We start from the raw sequence: 19545 nt of genomic DNA on the forward strand, positions 1-19545 counted from the left end.
CGCGCGCGCGCACCCGCACCGCCTGGCCGCGCTCGCGAACGCCACGCCGCGCCATCCGGCCCCGCTCGCCCGCTCGCCGTGCTCCACCCCGGCCCGCGCACGCCACGACACGGGCCGACCGCCGTTGACGCTGCACAGCGGCGGCGACCTCGGCACAGCACCGCCTGCGGCGGTCGCCGCTTGCCTGAGGCGTCGCGTCGCGTCGCTGCTCGCGCCCCGACCGCCGTTGACGCCCAGCCCTGAGCCGGCCCCCACACCATTAACGCCACCGAGGAGTCGCATCACGAGCCTCGCCGGCCACCCCGCCACCACCACCCTTTCCACCGACCTACTTCGCCTATAAAGGGGGCCAATGAGCACCCCGGCACTTCCACAAACCGCAGCGCCACCGCCCGCCGCCTCCTTGCTCTTCCAGCACCGCCCTCGCCGCCGCCGCTCACGCTGACCCGCCTCCTCGCTGCGCCCCGAGCCGAGGTGGGCGGGGGAATCAATCCCCCACATTCCACTGCCCCTTTTCCCCCTACCCCGAGCCGCCGCCAAGCCTCCACGCCGCCGAATCGCCGGCGCCGAGCGCCGCCCCCCCTCCCCTGTTCTAGTCGCGAGAGGGGGGAAGAAGAAGGGCAGTTATGCCCAGAACCTCCTCCCCTTTCTTCTATTTCCTTAAGAACCCTCCCACCTCTTGATACTTTTGCAAATAGAACCCCTCCTTTAACATAATTCGAAGTAAACCCTTCTCTCATGTGAAAACATTTATAATCAAGCCCCTGACCCTTTTTAATTAACCCAAGAAGCTTCTAAAATGCGAACCAAGCCCTTGCCTTCCCAAATATAATTACAAATAGGTCCCTAGATCATTATTTAACTCCTAAACCTTTATAAAACCTATCATTTCATGTACCAAACGAACCCTGATCGACCCGAAACTTTACCACGCCTCTTATAACTTAGTTTCGGCCATGCCTTTAGAAAACCACTCGAGAATATTACTCCATACTCCATATTTTATGTGTTTCCGTTCCGAGCTCAACGATAGATCTTTATTTTCTGTGTATTGATTGTATGCTTGTTGGTGTGCGCTGTAGACCACGGAGTGAACGAAGGAGAGCCCGTTGACGAGCAGTACTGCGAGCAAGGGAACGAGGACCAGTTTCGCGACCCCGAGCCCGAAGGACAGGACCTCCCCGAAGGCTACGAAGACGGCAAGTTCAATCCCATCATTTGATGCATGTTTCTGTCCTAGTTTTTATAAACACAACCCAATGGCCTGCTTTATAAGATTGCATATGTTTTGCTTGCATGAAAACACGGTTGGATAGCCACCCCTTGATTTGTGATGACCATTCCTTGACCACCTAGATTAATGTCTGATTTTGCTTGGACGTTAATCGATATTAGAACGCTTAGGACTCTACTCATAATACGATTTATTTTATAAAGAAAATGTGTGCGTGTGGGATGGGATAAATGTGGTGTTTTTGTAAAGAAAGTTTAGACGGGATGGATGGCATTTTTACGGATTTGCCATTTGGTGTGCTCGTGCCAATGTGGCTGGGCAAAGAAGGGAGATATCCATCTTGTCACGAATAAGGACCGAGTTGGTGTGTCATCTCACCTAACTCCACTATCGTGCAAACCACTCGACCGTTGAATGGGCAACGGCGTAGCATAAATCCCACTAGTTGGTGTGACAGCCATCAGGAGGGCTGAGAGCAACGGGTGACCAAGGAGCAGGGATATGCTCAGTGTGACTTATACCCCGGTTATACCTCAGAGTAGGTCGATGACCCCTTGGTGAACCCCGTGATGGCTAGTCAGGCTTAGCTAAGGTGGGTAATGGCTATGTTGGGATCTACACCGACACGACGGTGTTCGAGTTGTGGTATCCTACTTGTGGGTAAAGTTGCACACCTCTGCAGAGTTAAAAACTATTCGAATAGTCGTGCCCACGGTATTGGGCGAGTTACGGTGTGGTCACATAACTAGTGTTTCTTTGGGATGGGCTGGTGTGAGTTGTTTTGGAATTGTGTCCGGCAATTGTGCCGTATGCTACGACGGACGGGGAGTCCGGTAGCAGTTTAAACTTGGATTCTGTGTTACTACAAAAACTGATTTTCTAAGAAAGTTTTCTGTTAAATGAACTCCTGCATAAAGTATAGTTTTCTGTAAATTAAACCGTAAACTTATCCTTGATTTACCTATGCATATTATTCTGATTTAACCCCCCCTCCGTGGGTGTGGTTGGACTTGCTGAGTACGTTTGTACTCACCCCAATCTTACTTTTTACAGAAGAAGACCCAGACGATGCTGAGTAGGGTTATCGTTCTACACCCAACCTTGCCTGTGGAATCGGCCCTGTCGAGATGCCTCCGCTGTCGCAATACTCTGAGCCCGTGCTAGACCCCATGTGGTTTGCGGTCTGGTGTTATGTGGTAGCTTGGTTAATTATTATTATTATCTGTATCGAGTGTCATCCAAGATTTATACGATTTTGAACCATCTGATATAATAAATGTGGCATCAGCTTCCTAAAACTGGTGTTTTGTATCACATTTAAATTCTCGCTCACGAGGGGGGACGCTTCACCCATTCGCCCGCTGCGCTTGACGGACTTTCCTTTCCTTGATCGCCACTCCAAGTCATGTGTCTCCCTCTGACTGACTGGTGGGGCCTCTCGCCCTGTTCCACCCTGTCGTATTTCCCCGCGCGCGCTCCGACAGCTGGAGCACAGGACTTTGCCGCCAAAATCGCTTGCCAATCCTCTTCCGACTCAGCCTCGCCCTCGATAAAACCCGGGGGCCTCCCGCACCTCATACGGGCAGCGCATTGGGATCGATCATCGATCGATACCCTCAGGCCTCAGGCATGGTGGTGGCTGCGGCGGACGTCCCGCTCCAGAGCAGCGTCTGCGCCGCCTTCTCACCCCGGCGCTCGATGCTTCAGCTTCACCCGGCGCCCCCCGTCGCGCCGCACGAGTTCTTCCACCGGATCCCCGCCGCGCCCCGCGAGACCACGAAGGAGGCGCCAGCGGCGGCGGAGGCCGGCGAGCTGCTGCGGCTATCGGACCTGGAGCGGGTCTGCTACCTCGGCGAGGGCGCCTGCGGCGAGGTCACCAAGGTGCGCCACCGCCGCACCGGCGCCGTGTTCGCGCTCAAGACGGCCCACTACGGCGGACCCGGCGGCGCAGCGAACGAGGAGGCCGAGGCGCTCCGCCGGTCCGCCGGGTCCCCGCACGTCGTGCGCTGTCACGCCGTCCTCGGCGGCGCCGCCGCCGACGCGCCCGCGCTCGTGCTCGAGCTCATGGACGCCGGGACGCTCGGCGACGTCCTCGGCCGCCGGGGAGGGCGCGGGGTCCCGGAGCGCGCGCTGGCCGAGGTGGCCGCGCGGTGCCTCCAGGGGCTGGCCCACGTGCACGCCCGCGGCGTCGCGCACCTCGACCTGAGGCCCAACAACCTCCTCGCCAACTCCGGCGGCGACGTCAAGATCGGCGATTTCAGCGTGTCCAGGATCCTCTACGGCCGCGATGGCGAGAGCCGCAGGGTCTCCGTCGCCGTCGGCTCGCCCATGTACCTGAGCCCCGAGCGGTTGGAGCCCGACGCGCACGCCGGGCCGCGCGGCACCATCGCCGCCGACGTCTGGGGCTTCGGCGTCACGGTCCTGGAGCTCTTCCTGGGGCGGCGGCCTTTTCTCGCCCCAGGGGTGAAGCCGTCGTTCGAGAAGCTGAGGCAGGCGATCTGCGACGGGGAGTCACTGTCAGCGCTCGGGAGCGCGGCGGCGTCGCCGGAGCTGCGCGGGTTCGTGGCCGCGTGCCTGAACAAGGACCCGAGGCGGCGCGCCACGGTGGCGCAGCTGCTGGCGCACCCGTTCGTCGCGCGACGCAACGTCGACGAGTCGCGCCGGGCGCTGCAGGAACTCATAGCGGAGACCCTGGAGGAGTAGGAGCAGAGAAGCAGCACGGTTTTCGATCGAATTGTCTGGTTAAATTTATGACGAAATTGATTATTCTTTGCTCACTAATTGATTTTAGTTTCGAGCGCATGAGATCGTCTAACCTCTCTATCGTTTATTCAACTTAATTGGATGGGTATTTTTGCCAGCAATATAGGTTGCTTTAGCCTAAGAAATTTTTGAAAATTGTTCTTTTGGTGTTCTTATCCCTCTCGTGGATGAGAATTTGCAATATATTTTAAATTCCTTTCTTTCTTTCTTTCTTTCTTTTTTGCGATATAGAAATTCCTTCCCTTCTAGAGTTCCCTGGCCACTGGCCATTTTTGCAGCGAGTGGTTCCTCTAGCGTAACTTGTGACTCACGAATCCATAGGGTCTGAGGTCAACCTGGCAATGACCAAGTCACCATGTAGTTAAGCTAAGACAGAGGAAAAAATCATCCCATAAGGCTTCTCATCGTGCTGAGAATGAATAGAAATTCGCCCAGTGATAGGTGTTGGAAAATTGTCGACATTCGAGAGGCGCACAACATTCCAGATTTTGAAGCTGTATTCGACAGGTGATGAGGCCACCCGCAATGGTTACAGAGAGGCCGCGGTCGATTTCGCATATGGGTAGACGCCACATACCCTATTAACTATTGAGCGCATCCTTCCTGCCGTTCTCCTTCCTCTTTCCCTTCCTGGTTTCTTCCTCCCGTTCCCCTTTCCTTTCCTCCTGTTTTCTCCGAGTAGATCCACAGCAGTGCAGCTCCTGGGAGTGGGGTGGGGTAGCATCACCGGCCAGGGAGCGGCAGAGCTCTATGTGCTTCGGTCCCCGCGGGGAACGGAGGTGGCTGCAGCGAGCAAGCGGTGGCAGACCTCCGCGTAGCTCCAATGGTGGGGATTCCAGCGAGCTCGGACGGCGGACCTCTCCGCGGAGGAGTGCAGCGAGCTCCAGGTTCCAGCGAGCCCGGCCACATCGGCTCGGTGGCGGGTTGCGCTCTGTTTTTTTTTTCTTTTTTTCCTTTACCTTTTCTCTTTTCTCTTGCTTCAAGCAAACAATTTTGTAACTTTTTTGTAGCCATATAATTTTTCTATCAAATTTTTCACATGTCAATTTTTTTAGCACAATTTTCTTCAGTAACTCAAGTTCTACGTATTAAAGTTTCTACTATAAATTTTTTTCATGGACATTTTTTTAGATTTTTTCAAATAGTTTGAAATATATTTTTGCTTAACATATTGAAAAAATTACTTCCATTTTCTATCAAAAAAAATTCTGTAAAGTTTTTCTTTCATGGTTTTTTTTTTGCTGCACAAACTTTTTCAATACCTCAAAATTTTGCAATATTAATTGTTTTAGTACAAAAGTTCTTTTTACCAATTTTTCCACCGTTACATGGGGAACCGTATATTAGCCAAAAGTGGAAAGATGGAGTTGTCAGAAATTGGCCGTACGAACAGAAACAAACGGGCGACCGTAAATTAGAAAAGCCCGTCGTGTGCTTTGGTGTTCAATCATTGATCCCAGGATTTGTACCACGCAGTACAGGAGAGATTGGACATGAGGGGCGGTCCCACCAGTCAGCCTCTGCGAAATGCGTGGCTTGGAGTGGCGACCAAGGAAAGATCGGTCAAAAGTTGTGGTCAGTACACTGGTCAAAAGAAACGGAAACAGGAAGCGCTTTTACGACCGGATTTGGATTACTAGGGTTAGGGCTGGAAAAAAAAGCTCGTTAACTGGATCGGTGCCTTTTTTCAAAATTGCTCCGATTACGTTCGTTTTTTTTAAAATAAAGATTAGTTGATTTGGAACAAAAGTCAATTTTAGCCGGCTCGGCTCGGCTCGCTCGATTTGAAGTTGCATATCAAACAACGCGGGAGACTATAATAAATACGAATATATTGATTTCGAAGAAAGCTCGAAAAAAGTCTCGGCTCGGCTCGAGTCCAGCCCTAACTAGGGTGATACGTTCTTATTAATGGACACAGCGTTATTAAACAATAAGTTTTAATTTGTTCGCTAACAATAACATTCTCTGAAATTTGGTCCCTCATCAAAGATTCTCTTGCATTTCTGTGTCTGTATACATGATATACACACACCCGGTTACAAAACAGTATACACGAACCTAATCAAATCAAACAAATCATTACGTACTCGCAAACAAATAACAGACGCAATTCTACTCGCGGGGCAGGTTTGATTAATTTCGTAGTCCCCCCATATACATATATGTACCGTCACTACCTCCTCTGGAAGTTGAGCTTCATACTACCTCCTCTGGAAGTTGAGCTTCATGATGGCGAAGCCGAACAGGAAGGCGAAGAACACCGCGAACACCACGACCATCGCGGCCACCAGGCCCAGCCAGCTGTGCTTGAAGCCGAAGTAGTTCTCCACGAAGACCTTCACGGGGACGCCGTCATCCATCGGCGTCGTGATGTCGCCGAACTGCGACACGATCAGCCCATACAGCGTCCACGCCACGGGGCACGCCCAGCAGTACCACTTCCACCAGATCGGCACTTTCTGTACATTGCAGGGCCAAAAATGGCAATGATGAGAGCAACGCATTTGGCGAGAAAATTGGCAATGGTGAGGACGGATGGCGGATCGAATTTACTTACCGGTCGTGGGATGATGAACCCAGAGAAGAGGTTCCAGATGCCGTAGAACGCGGAGGAGACGATGGAGGCGATGTGGTAGCTCGGCGTCAGGCCCACGGCCATCATGCCGTAGAAAGTGAAGTAGAGGAAGGTGAAATACATGAAGAAGAGGTACCAGAAGAACTTGGTCGCCGTCCATTCGAACCCGATCATCGAGTACACTATGATCCCGTATACGGTGGCCTGGGCCAGGGTGTATGGGAGTTCAATGGTAACCTGCAACGGATGGGTCCATCGGTGTCAGTGTCATTGGTGTCTCAAACAGTGTATGAAATTCAGGAATTGGTACGAGAGAGAGCCACTCGCCTGTCCAAATGCGTATGGTAAAGCCGAGTACATGCCGGCAGCTCTTTCACGGTAAAACACTGTCCGCTCCACGGATACCACCGGCTGAACAGATGTAGCGTTCAAGACGCCGAGGAACATCACTGCAGCATACATGGACCCCATGGCGTTGAACAAATCTTGAGATTGCCCCCTGGCCCAGCAGCAAAAGGTTCAGAGATTGTTTTTGAAACGTTGGCATCCTATAGATACGTGCAATGTGGCAGTTGCTTACATTTTACCACCAAGGTCCCAGAAGACGGTGCCAAAGATAAGGGCTATGATGGTAGTAAAAAATAGCCTAACGGCATTGTAAGCAGGGTTCCTCCAATATGACAGGTTCTGCTTCCACAGGCAAGCCAAGCATTGCATGAAAAAAGATTGCGAGTACCGGTCACTGAAATGAAGGTCACTTGAACCTGCTTGGGGTTCGCTCAACTCTTGTATCAAGGCCTTGTTCCTCCTGTAGAAAAAAAATGTTAAAATCATGCATATCAGATATCATGGTGCAGCGGTGACACCAAAAGAAATGTCAGGAAAATAGACACATACTGGTTATGAACTTATCACACATATCAGTTCTATTAAACAAAGTGTTGACGGTGGTAGCAAAGTTATAAAAATCTCTGCAATGCAAAATGACTCAAAACTTTTCCCTTGCCAATATTCAATCTAACAAATTCACACCAGTAATATGTGTAGTGGTTTGTGATGAAAGTGCAAATAAATACAAACATACATAGAATGGTGACTCTATTGAACAAATAAGAGGTTATATGAAATCACTCATTAAGATGTGTAGTATAAATATATTTCAAATTACAAGGCAAAGTCACGAAAAAATATTTGAATTTTTGAAAATTGTAGAAATTGATTCAAAATTTAAATTCAGAATACAATACAAAAAGTCTGAGCTATCATGCTTGTAGTGCCAACCCTTAATGTTTTAAATTTTAACACAAACAATATCCAAGTACACCAATATGCTTTTATGATCAAGTTGTAATGGTAAAATGTTTCAAATAAAATATTGAAACCTAAAGAATGCAAAAGAGTACTTTCACTTTTCTTGTTTGTATGTGCAAAGGTCACAACAGCAATCATTTTGCAATTTAACTTTGCCACACTAAAATATTTTTAAATAGATCAAAACCAAAAATACCATGGATGTATGTATAAATTTCCTAGAGGAAAAAATGTATTGTATAAAATTTCGACTATGACCACGATAGCACTACTATAACCTGTGATCTAAGACATTTTCAATATTCGACGTTAGTTCTTCCATTGAAGAAAAATGGATATGGGAAAAACAGTTAATAGGAGGGTTGCAAGTTGCTCACTGGTAGAGCTCAGATTTCTTGTATAGGTCACAAAAATCAACACCTAGTATCTGTTCTTGAGAGACTGTAGTTACTTCTAACATCCATGTTGCTGGATTGTAGCCATCTTTAATTTTCCTGACTCCTTGAATTCCCTGGACAATATGAACCAATATAATATAATTAGTAATCCTGAAGAAGTCTAGAAAAAATTGGAAATTCTTGTAATATCACCGCACCTCAAAATACTTAATCAGCTCAGAAGAATGATGGCCTAATGGACCAACATAGATCTCTTCTCCTCCTCGCTTCATAAGGAAAAGCTGCAACCATTCATCAAACATTTTAGACTTTTGCACCGGAGCTTCATGTTTGCAAGAGCAAACACGATCAGTTACCCATTAAATTTCACCAACTCAGCCTCCTTATCCAGATGCAAAGTATGGTAAGGAGAAATCACTGGAGAGTACAACATTACACCGTATGCTCACCTCATCAAAGGCTTCAAATATGTCAATGCTAGGCTGATGAATTGTGCAGACCACAGTTCTACCTGTATCAACAGTATTCCTCACAGTCCTCATAACAATTGCAGCTGCCCGGGCATCAAGGCCAGAGGTTGGCTCATCCATGAAAATGATTGAGGGATTTGCAACCAGCTCTACAGCAATGGTCAGCCGTTTCCTCTGCTCAGTTGACAGACCATTCACACCAGGAAGTCCCACCAAAGCATTTCTCAATGGCTTTAGCTCCACAAGCTCCATAACCTCCTCAATGAACATCTGCACGCATAAAGGTAAGCAAATATTGTCTACTATATCAAGTATTGACTGAAGTTGGGAGTAGGATCTATTCTGTTTGACTGACCTTTCTAGTGTTTGAATCTACATCCATAGGAAGGCGGAGCCATGCTGAGAAAAGAAGCGACTCATAGACTGTCACCTGTGGCGAGTGGATATCGTTCTGTTCACAATATCCTGATACACGTGCAAAGGTCTCTTGTTTCTTTGGGTATCCTGAAATGCTGATGTTTCCTTCAATGTAACCACTTGTCTTTCTACCAGCCAACACATCCATTAGAGTTGTCTTGCCAGCACCACTGACACCCATCAGTGCGGTCAGCACTCCTGGTCTGAAAGATCCGCTGACACCTTTGAGGAGCTCTAACCGGTCCTCGACAACACCATGTGTTTTCATTTCCTGAATTTGAGTTCCATCAAAAGGTTAATTTGTCTTAGAGTCAATGGCTCACTATTGATGATATTGAGAACTAACTTCAATATTTACCTGTGGCATGTCAACAAAGTACTTGATATTGTTGAAAGTGAGCGAAAGCGGCGCAAATGGAAGGACCATACCCCTTTGTGTAGTGCAAGAATGATTTTCAGCAGTTGCTGAACCAGATCCAGTGATGCTAACTATTGCTCGATGGGTACTTCCTAGTGCCAAGCTATCTTCAGCCAGAGCATTTCCGTTGAGGTTTGCATACTTCTCCTTCAGTTCCTCTTCAGATATTGAGGGATGGGACTTACCATATGCTGCAAACTCAAAACAAAACTTTCTTAATGTTAGGTATTTTCATTATCTAAAAAATGAGCAAACCAGTCTTAGAGGAACTCACGCTTCAGGTATGCCAGTGCAAGAGTGAAGAGATAATTGAAGAGCATTACAAATCCAAGCAATGCGCCTAAGCCGATCCAGTACCACTTTGCTTCTGGGAAGACTCCACGGGACTCGAGGGATTGCACACCTAGAGTCTCATTTGAGACAGAGCTATTCAAAATTTTGTCCCAGCTGTGCCCCAACATCTCATTTACTGATATGGCATTCTGGGCATACATCAACGGGGAGATCCAGTAGCCCCATTTCCACCACTTCTTCACTTTATCTGTCAATTCAGAAACAAAGAAGCACCCGCCTTATGAAAAAGCAGCAATGAGTAGTACTATAGAGAAAAGGGTGAGATTATTCTTTTTTTAAAAAAGGGATAAAAGGGTGGGATTATTCTCCTTTTTTTAAAAAAAAAGGGGGGGCTAAGGTTGTACCTCTTACTAGAATATATCCACCCAACACCATAAAGATTAGCAGCATAAATGATCCAAAGACGTTTGCAACAATCATGTTCCTTGCTGCCCCACCAACAAATCGGAAGAGTGATGCTGCCATTTGGTTGACTGCTAACAAAAGGAGATACTGCTTGAAGAACCTAACAATCAACAAAACTAGGAGGGTCAAGACATGACTGTAATGAATATTTGGTTAACAAGCTGACCTAAATCTCTCTTTAATCTCACCTGCCTACATTTGGATCAAACCCAATGACATAGTATGCCATGAAAACAAACCCACCAACCTCAACAAAAGAGATTGGGATCTTGAGGACCCATGTGGGTATGGTGTAGGCCCATGCTGGAAAGAATAGGAGATCTCTCTGCTTGAAGAATACTGGCAGCTTAATGATGGTGAGTGCAAGCTCAGATAATCCATTGAACATGATCACCATCACCGCAAAGAAAAGTGAGCCCAGGTAGATACCCCCATCAGTCACTGAGTCTCGGTGCATCTTTGTTCGGAAGAAGAGAGTCATTGCTATTGTGGACACCATCATCATCTGACATATCGAAACACCAATAAGTTAGGAACTGTAATTATCCACACCATCTTATATTTGAACTAGAGTCTCCAATAACCTGCAAAGTTCTGAAGATGTAGACGAAGGAATTCCTCTTCATAAGCAAGATTTCCCGGTCGATGGTTGCTTTCAACAGCTCCCTGGCACTGGCACCATACCTCGAGGTGGTCAGAGCAGCAGGATGGTTCTTCCTCTTATCAAAAGGAATGGCTAGCTCGTTTGCTACAGCTCTCCCAGCATGGAAAGACTGGAATGCGCATGCAAATTCCTTAACCGACACGTATTGGTATGGTTTGTCATGCCGTGCCCAGTACTGCTTCTGATCTTTCCTAGAAGTCACCTGCTCAGCGAGGCCATGGAGATTGTTACAAGGAGGAAAACATATGGTTTATTTCAGAAGAAGGTGGCTGTTTACTTACTTCTTGCAAAAAGTCAGCCGCGCCCTTCCTCTCAGGACACTTGAACCCAAGAGACAAGAAGAATTCGAGCACGCTTTCTCGGGGCCCCTGATACACAATCTGCCCGTCCGAGAGCAGTATGATGTCATCAAAAAGGTCATATGTCTCGGGTGCAGGTTGCAGCAAGGAGATGAGGGCTGTGCCACCGAGGATGTGGATAGCCTGCCTAAGTGACTTTATGATCTGGAATGTAGTCGAGCTGTCAAGCCCAGTCGAAATTTCATCCATGAACAGCGCATTCGCTGGACCAACAAGCATCTCACCTGTAGAATTGTAGCCAATCAGAAAATTGTCCAGTAAAAGCTACTATAATACTGAATTAAAGTTAATGTATAATTTTTACAGAACATGAAGAAGATTGATGTATCTATGTAGCAGCCTAGCAGGAGAACAGTTCAACATAAACTGCTGAAGAAAAATGAAAGGAAGTACATGCCCAGTATAAGATGAACGAGGAAACCAACTTTATGCTGATGCGCCAGTGCGCCACGCATGCAGGAAGTGACTGTGGTAAACAGAAAAGAAGGTTATCATCTACTGGGATTATGTCTAGCTACCTGTTGTGACGCGCTTCCGTTGACCACCAGAAATGCCCCTCAACATCTCATCCCCCACCATCGTGTCTGCGCATACTTCTAATCCTAATATCTGCAATAACAGATCTATTAATGTTGAATAATGGCAATAAAACTTCGGTAATTAAATCTGAAACCCTCCACACTTGTAAGTCAAATACCTTCAGTATATAATCAGAAATCACATTAGCCTCCTGTCCCCGCATTGCGCAAGCCTAAATAATATAAGCAAAAGAATAAGCTATGTCCTTATTTCCTACTGTACATGTAAGCTATCATGAAAGATATAACCAGAGTCACCAAATATCCTTGATTTATCTAAAACTGCAAATTCATGCCTTCATGAATGCGTCGATATCGGCATCGGGCTTGATGTTTCCCACCTTCTCCCGCCTTGAAAGCTCAGTCAGCATATCTGCCAACATAACGGGAACTTGATGAGTACATCAATTAAACATGCCAATCCTTCAGAAATATTTGCAAGCAGCAGAAATAGATGCATGCCCCTCGTGACTAATTATTTAGACTTCAGAAGCATACCAAAGCGACTCCCAACACCTTGACAGCGTGCGGAGAATTCAAGCGTCTCCCTGACAGTCATCTCCCCAATGTGAAGGTCATGCTGGCTGATGTACGCCGCTGTCCTCTCCGGCACAAACTCGTCCATCCCATGCCCATTGTAGGTCACTTTGCCTGACACCTGCTCATTGTTTCAGCTTATCATTTCGTATTACTAAGTTGATGCGCCAATCAATTAATCGTGCATATATGAGAGAATGCCGTCGATGCATGCATCCATAATTATGGCAAAACTTGTGATGATGTAAAGAGTAAAGTTACTTTTCCGAACCTTGAGGTCTTTATCGAGCCTCCCGGCCAAGGCGAGCAGCAAGGTGGTTTTGCCTGACCCGGGCGGGCCTAGCAGCAGGGTCATTCTGCAAACGCAATGACAGTCAGGATTCAGGAAGGATGTGCATCGATTGATGCGTCCGGACTCCTCACTCTCCAACAGCAACTTAATTTAACTCGAGACTCAAAGCTCGATTCCGACAAAGGACCTGCGGGGCTTGACGATGCCGCTGATGTCGTGGAGGATGGGCATCGCCTGCTTCCGGCTGCGGCGCACGCGCAGCGCGCTGGCGACCTCCTCGAGCTTGTTGGTGATGGAGTTGAGGACGGTGGGGAGGCCGCTGGTGCCGACGCGCACCTCCGCCTCCGCCTTGAGGTGCTCGAAGCGCACCTCGATCGTGGGCATGTCGATCCCGACCCTGCACGTCGGCAGAAAGGAGCGCAAATCGTCAAGCAGCTGCGGCGCACGCACCTCGCCGGCAAGGTCAAGCTGCATGCGAGTCCAAGAGCAGAGCAGAGCACGCACCGCTCGACGCGGTCCTTGAGCTTGAGCAGGAAGCGCTCGTTGTCCTCGTCGGCGACGCGCACGAGGCGCTCCAGCAGCGCGCGGCGCTCGTGCGGGCCGAGGCTGAGCACGTCCACCACCTGGTGCGCGCCCGCCTCGGCGCCCTCGGCGGCGAGCGGGAGGATGGCGCGGCGGACGCGGTCGCAGGTGGGCAGCCGCTCGAGCGCGGCCCACCGCAGCGCCTCCTCGTCGTCCTCGTCGCCCCCCCTCCGCGACAGGGAGCCCGAGAAGGCGTCGGCGGGCGCGCGCCACCACGCGGAGGACCCGGACCCGGACCGGGACCGGGAGCCGCCGCTGTCCAGGCGCATGCTCGCCACCTTCTGGATCTCCGCCGCCGCGTCCATTGCCCCCGCCGCGGCGCTACCCGCACCCACGCCTGCCAACTCTCTGCTAGCTAAGCCCTCCCTGAGCAGCCCGGTCGAGACGTCTCTGCCGCAGGGCGTTTCCGCGGGGTGCGACGAGGACGCTCTCCTCTCCCGATCGAGGTTGTTGGGGAGATCGGAGGAGGGAGGGCTTGGGTTTTTGTAGGCGGCGCGAACGCGAAGGCGGAGCCGCGGGGGAACGCGACGGTCACAAGCCGTGTGCTGGGTGGAGCGGGTGATGTCTAGTGATTCGGCATCAGGATTTGGGCGAGAACGCAATCCGTCTGCAACCGTGCGCCGCTTGTGTGCGACACACACGGCGACCCGCGCCGTCGCTTCCTGCTGTTCTAGAACTAGAAGGCTGCTGCTTTCGCTCTGCGCTCTGCTCGGGTGGGGGCCGGCGGTTTCGGGGCGCTGAAAGCTACTACTCGTACTCCGTAGGAAGGAGCGCCGCCAGTGCTAGGCAAACTTGGGGCACCGCGCCACTGGGCTATTTATTATTCAGTGATCACTGGTTCGGTTTAATGCAGCGCGCCGCATCCTCTCGTTCCACCCTCACACTGCGAAACCGTCTCTAACGACGGGCGGAAAATAGTGAGCGCTCGTGCTTTTTTTTTTTCATATGACGTGTGGTTTTGATACGACAGCAGGATTTTCAGCATCACTGAAAACAGTTTGAAAGTTTAGAGCCCACTTCTCGTCACACCTATTTTCACGAAACTCACGTGTGCATCTGCCCCTCCTCCACTAGTAATTCGGGCATACAAATATGTTTCGTTATTTTTCCTCATTTTCAAAAATCAATTGTTTGAAAGACTATTGGTTGTATCTTCGCGTACTGTTTTAAGACCTTGGAAACATCGTGTTCCACATTTTTGTATAAAAATTAATTTCTACAAATTGTTTGCTTATACTCCCTCCGTCCGGAAATGATCTACGTATTTTGACTAGGAAAAGTCAAACTTTATAAACTTTGACTAATAATTAGTTAAATTATATGTATAATTAGTTTATAAAATTTATGTCAATACATATGTATTCAAAGAGGTTTTGAGATGACATTGAGTTATTCGTAATTGACATTATATTCTAAGTGATTAATGAAAGTCAAACTTTACTTCGAATGACTTTCTCTAGTCAAAATATGTAGATCATTTCCGAACGGAGGGAGTATTATATAATAAAATGCTGAATAAATTCGTTAAATTAAGTTTAGAAAGTGTCTAGTTCATATGAAAGGTGTTATACGTGCCAAAATGCCAAGTACTTTTCCTGAAGTGTTAAATTAGGCCTAGAGATTTTCTTAATAAAATATGTTTTAGTTTTAATTCACATAAAAGGCAATAAAATCATAGATCTAGTACGAAATAATGATCTACTCATCAAAAACTAAAACAAATACTGAATCGAAGAAGAGGCGACCAGCGATATAAAATGCTACGGATATTTTTCCGACCATATTTGAATTCGATCCGGTTTGGAAGAGTTTTTATCCGTCCGTATCCGATTCTGGGTATTCAATATCCGTAACCGATCCGTATCCAGATACTAAAAGTTATATTTTTATGATGTCGACATCTATTACAATCTTATCCAGCAAAAACTAATACTATGCGCATGCAACTTCGTATTTAAATTAAAATATAAAAACAAGGACTTGGCTAACGTACGGCCGGCCGTAAATTAGGCCGGCCGTAAATTAGGCCGGCCGTACGGCCTATCTTTTTATGGCAACCGGAGTATCACGTTTTCATCTACTTTCCTTTTTTGATAACGCGCCCAACAAAAAACACAAAAAATATATTCAAACCTCAATTTTACTCTCGAATAAGCACATCTTTGAAAAACAATAAGCAAATTAGAATATATACAAATGCATTTACAACCCATCTAAATTCTAAGCTTTAACAAATTTCAAAACTAACAATATTATGTGATTGCCTATCTTTTTATGGCAACCGGAGTATCACGTTTTCATCTACTTTCCTTTTTTGATAACGCGCCCAACAAAAAACACAAAAAATATATTCAAACCTCAATTTTACTCTCGAATAAGCACATCTTTGAAAAACAATAAGCAAATTAGAATATATACAAATGCATTTACAACCCATCTAAATTCTAAGCTTTAACAAATTTCAAAACTAACAATATTATGTGATTGCCTAATTGCCTCCACTGTTATACCGATGAATAAAAAAAATCTAGAGCTACAGCTACTACCCAAGCTGCTCATGAATAAAAAATCACTCTGTTCGGCAGCTCCAGCAGCCTCCAGCCCAACAGTGTTTTTCTCTCACACCGCTCCAGCACCAGCTTCCAGCCACCAGCCAGCCAATAGTATTTTTCTCTCACACCACTCCAGCCACCAGCTCCAGCTCCAACCCAGCGAACAGAGTAAATGAGGTTTGCTACAACTAAAACTGTTGCCGATTGTCATCTAATGAACTTTTAGGCCACCAAGCACCAAGCTGAACAACATGTTATGTTGCTGATTCGATGAGAAAACTTGCAAGCAAAAAATAATGCATTTCGAACCATTAAGGGACTGTCATCTAAACTATATAAAACAAGTCTTCAAGCCTCCTCTAGAATCTAGAATAAAACAAGAATTGAATCAGTAGAAATAAGAATTGGCAGGTAGTCTGAACATAAAAAATGCTAGATTAGAACACAAATGCTTAACTAAAAATGAAAAATTTCAAATATTCATATTCTCTAGACACAACCATATGACCTGAAAATGCAATGATCATAACTAATTCGGGTCTTGCAAATAATTAATTCAAATGTTAAAATAGCTATTGTAACCCATATTATTGCCTATGAAGAATAATATTATTGCACAATTCCTACCAATATTATTGCCTAGTTCTGAAAATGCTTCTAGTATTTGATATGTTTGCCTGCTGGAAAGTGTTGAAATGCTTCTCATATTTGATTTATTTGCCTACAGGGAAGTAATGAAATACTTCTAGTAAGTGATATAATTCTCTATATGAAACTCCTGAAAATGCTTCTACCATTGACAAAAATACCTATTGCAAAGTATTGAAATGTTTATGATGATGTGAAAAAGAATGAAATAACCATTTCACATTCCGGAACCGAACTGAAGCTCCATTCCTGAAACCCACATTAACAGCAACATGAATACATCACCCACCCACCCTAGATTAAACCCCCAGACAAAGGAAGAGCAACTGATTGAAAAGCCCAAAATCACCCACCTAGATGAAGATGATGTCGGGATGCACTCAAAATTGCCCCAAAACTGCCCAAAAGCGACATGAATTAGAGAAGAAAGAATGCTATAAAAATTGCCCAACGAATTGTAGTATTTTTCCTTGACCTTACAATAATGTAGTGCATGAGTAGAATAGGAGGGGGGAGAAGGTGCTCACAATTTTCAAGAGATGATCTCGAAAAGTTGTGGGCGTGCCTACTGCAGTAGATAGAAAGGCCAGCAAAAGCAACATGGTGGATGCTGAGTGCAAGATCTGCTTACATATACAACACAAAAATGAAGTCAAAATCCACATCAAAACTAAAGAACAACAGATACTACTAGTGAGGCATCAATTGCAAAGGAGAGCAACTAGATGGTTTCAGTACAACCAGAAGCTCGAACAGACACATAGTGCATATACAAAAAGCAAATTAGGACATAGACAAAGGTAAATCAGAACAGATATAAAGGCTTTTTATATATTAAAAAATCACGCGGCTTCAAATCTATTGATTTACTACATAGATTGACGAAGGCTACAACCCGCTATAACTTTCTCTTAGCTTGTGTAAACATCAGCGCTAATTGCCATAGTCGGTTATTTTAAAACATTGGTGCGTCCCAATTTCAATACAACATCATATAGTTCAGTATTGCAAGAAAAAAGGCATGATCAGAACACAATAGTTATGAACTTAGTCAACACTGAACAATTTGGCAAACTAATATGAAACTCATATATGTTCAAGTGCTATTGCGCAAAAAAAAACCTCAAATGAAACTCACATTGCTGTCCAGGGGCTACTTTCTCTTCCCTTGCCTGATTCCTTGAGCACAAGTTCAATGAACTGATACCACCTACTAGTTTCTGCGCAAAGGACAAATGATTGACATCAGAACATGATATTCCCTCCTCAAAACACAGATGCAAAAATAGTTGAATACAAAAAAAATCACAGCATAGTGGAATGCCTTTTGGTCCTTTGTCTGCTACCTTTTGTCTCCTACGACTCCTTGAATGCAAATCATAAGGACGATTCCCTACCCCTTTGTCTCTTGTGACTCATTCTCCAGTTAATTCCTTCCCCTCACCAACTTATGGAATTTTCGCATGAAAAAAGCTCCCAAATCAGTTTAGTTCACGAGACGTGGGAAAAAAGAGGAACGGGACAACATCAAAATCGTAGAGCACAATAGATGGCGATCCACTCACCTACATGCGAAATCCGGCAAATTCCAGAGGTGTTGAGGATGGATTGAGAGAGGACTCACCGGCAATAAAGCCACAGATCAGTCACCGTGTGTAGACTGTGAAAAGCGAGGAACTTTTGACTCAGAAAAGGGCATATGCTTATTCATCTATTGGAACCTAATTTATTTATCCTATGTTAGTAATGATGTAACAGACTTGGTTCCAGACAAAAAGGATAATCTATCACATGAGACGTATGAAAATGTTAAAAAGTTTCTTGAACTCAACACTTAAAATGCTATCTGAATAGTATTTAAATGTCTGCAAAAATTTATTAAAATGCTTTTGATAATGCTAGTAGAAAAGTTTGTGGATTACATGCATCCAACATGTAGTTTTGCACTTGCTTAATTGTTTCTGAAACTTCCAATTCATTTTTATTGCCAACATGAATACAGAACACACAAATAGAGAGAGGATTCATCAGTGATCATGTCATTCACTGTAAAATAGACTGGAGTATGTATTTCTCTGCATGCAAAAAATTCTACAAACCCAAAACAGGCATGGGTCCTATTGCAGGACCATGTATTCATAGGACACATCATGTACCCACACACACAAAAATATTTTCTTGTGCATACAAAATTTTACAAACCAGAATACCAAAATCTAGAATTGAAGCAGGGCATCGGTGCACAGGGTAATACACACAAAAACAACCCCAATAATTCATACCGGTATGTACGGGAGTGCAGGGCATCTTAATAGAGCACAAAATTCAAAGGGGCGTGCAGGGCATGCTCGAGAGTGGGTGAACTCATCTGATCCAGCCTGCAGCTTTTATTTCCTCTCCATTGGGACTAACGGATCCCTCGTCGGATTCCAGAATTGCACGCCTATGACCTCGGCGAAACACAAGACATGAAACGAAATCAGGAATTGGTGAGAGAAAAAAATGTGCAGCACGCTGAAGGCTGAACCGCATGGGGATTCATCTCACCTTGGCCTGGTTTCTGAGCTTATACCCTCATCCTTTCTCCTCCGCTTCAATCCTGCAGATGCCTTTCTCCAACCCTCGATGGGATCCAGGAATCGCTGGTGGACGCGAGATGAGAGAGAGGAACTCGAGAGAGAGAGACTGAGGAGGGAAATGTGAAACCACATTAGGAATTGGCAAGAGAAAAAAATTGTGCAGCACCCTGAACACATGAGGATTCATCTCACCTTGGCCTGGTTTCTACTCTCCCCCATCTCCTCCTCCCCCTTTGCTTCAATCCCACTGATCCGTCCTCCAACCCTCGACTGGATCCAACGAATGAGAGAGGAAGAGAGAGAGAGAGAGAGAGATGAGGGTATCACGATGAAGAGGAACTCACCGTGCAAAATCCCAATGGAAATCTGGAGGAGCGCCCATGGGTGGAATGCGAGAGGGCAGAGA

General features: G+C 46.4%; 2 protein-coding genes and 1 long non-coding RNA gene across 3 annotated transcripts; 1 reads left to right on the forward strand and 2 right to left on the reverse strand.

Annotated features, from left to right (window-relative positions):
* Positions 1-2841: 2841 nt before the first annotated feature.
* On the forward strand, positions 2842-4197 carry LOC120707359 (mitogen-activated protein kinase kinase 9-like). Its single transcript, XM_039992253.1, has one exon. The coding sequence runs from the start codon at positions 2864-2866 to the stop codon at positions 3935-3937; it is 1074 nt and encodes a 357-aa protein (XP_039848187.1). The 5' UTR covers positions 2842-2863; the 3' UTR covers positions 3938-4197.
* Positions 4198-5956: 1759 nt separating this feature from the next.
* Positions 5957-13865, reverse strand: LOC120707358 (ABC transporter G family member 35-like). Its single transcript, XM_039992252.1, has 21 exons — positions 13283-13865; positions 12966-13175; positions 12758-12842; positions 12448-12607; positions 12246-12322; positions 12069-12122; positions 11890-11980; positions 11294-11595; positions 10933-11214; positions 10537-10853; positions 10288-10448; positions 9864-10130; positions 9530-9780; positions 9110-9442; positions 8734-9024; positions 8482-8565; positions 8264-8397; positions 7156-7383; positions 6903-7074; positions 6558-6812; positions 5957-6459 (listed from the first exon to the last, which is right to left on the reverse strand). The coding sequence occupies exons 1-21, from the start codon at positions 13663-13665 to the stop codon at positions 6202-6204; spliced, it is 4395 nt and encodes a 1464-aa protein (XP_039848186.1). The 5' UTR covers positions 13666-13865; the 3' UTR covers positions 5957-6201.
* Positions 13866-17701: 3836 nt separating this feature from the next.
* Positions 17702-18792, reverse strand: LOC120710667. The gene is made up of 3 exons (XR_005689976.1): positions 18126-18792; positions 17907-18007; positions 17702-17780 (listed from the first exon to the last, which is right to left on the reverse strand). It is a non-coding gene; the product is annotated as an uncharacterized LOC120710667 (long non-coding RNA).
* Between the last annotated feature and the right edge of the window lie 753 nt (positions 18793-19545).

The sequence above is a fragment of the Panicum virgatum genome, chromosome 5K (assembly GCF_016808335.1).
Source record: "Panicum virgatum strain AP13 chromosome 5K, P.virgatum_v5, whole genome shotgun sequence".
Classification (NCBI taxonomy): Eukaryota; Viridiplantae; Streptophyta; class Magnoliopsida; order Poales; family Poaceae; genus Panicum; species Panicum virgatum.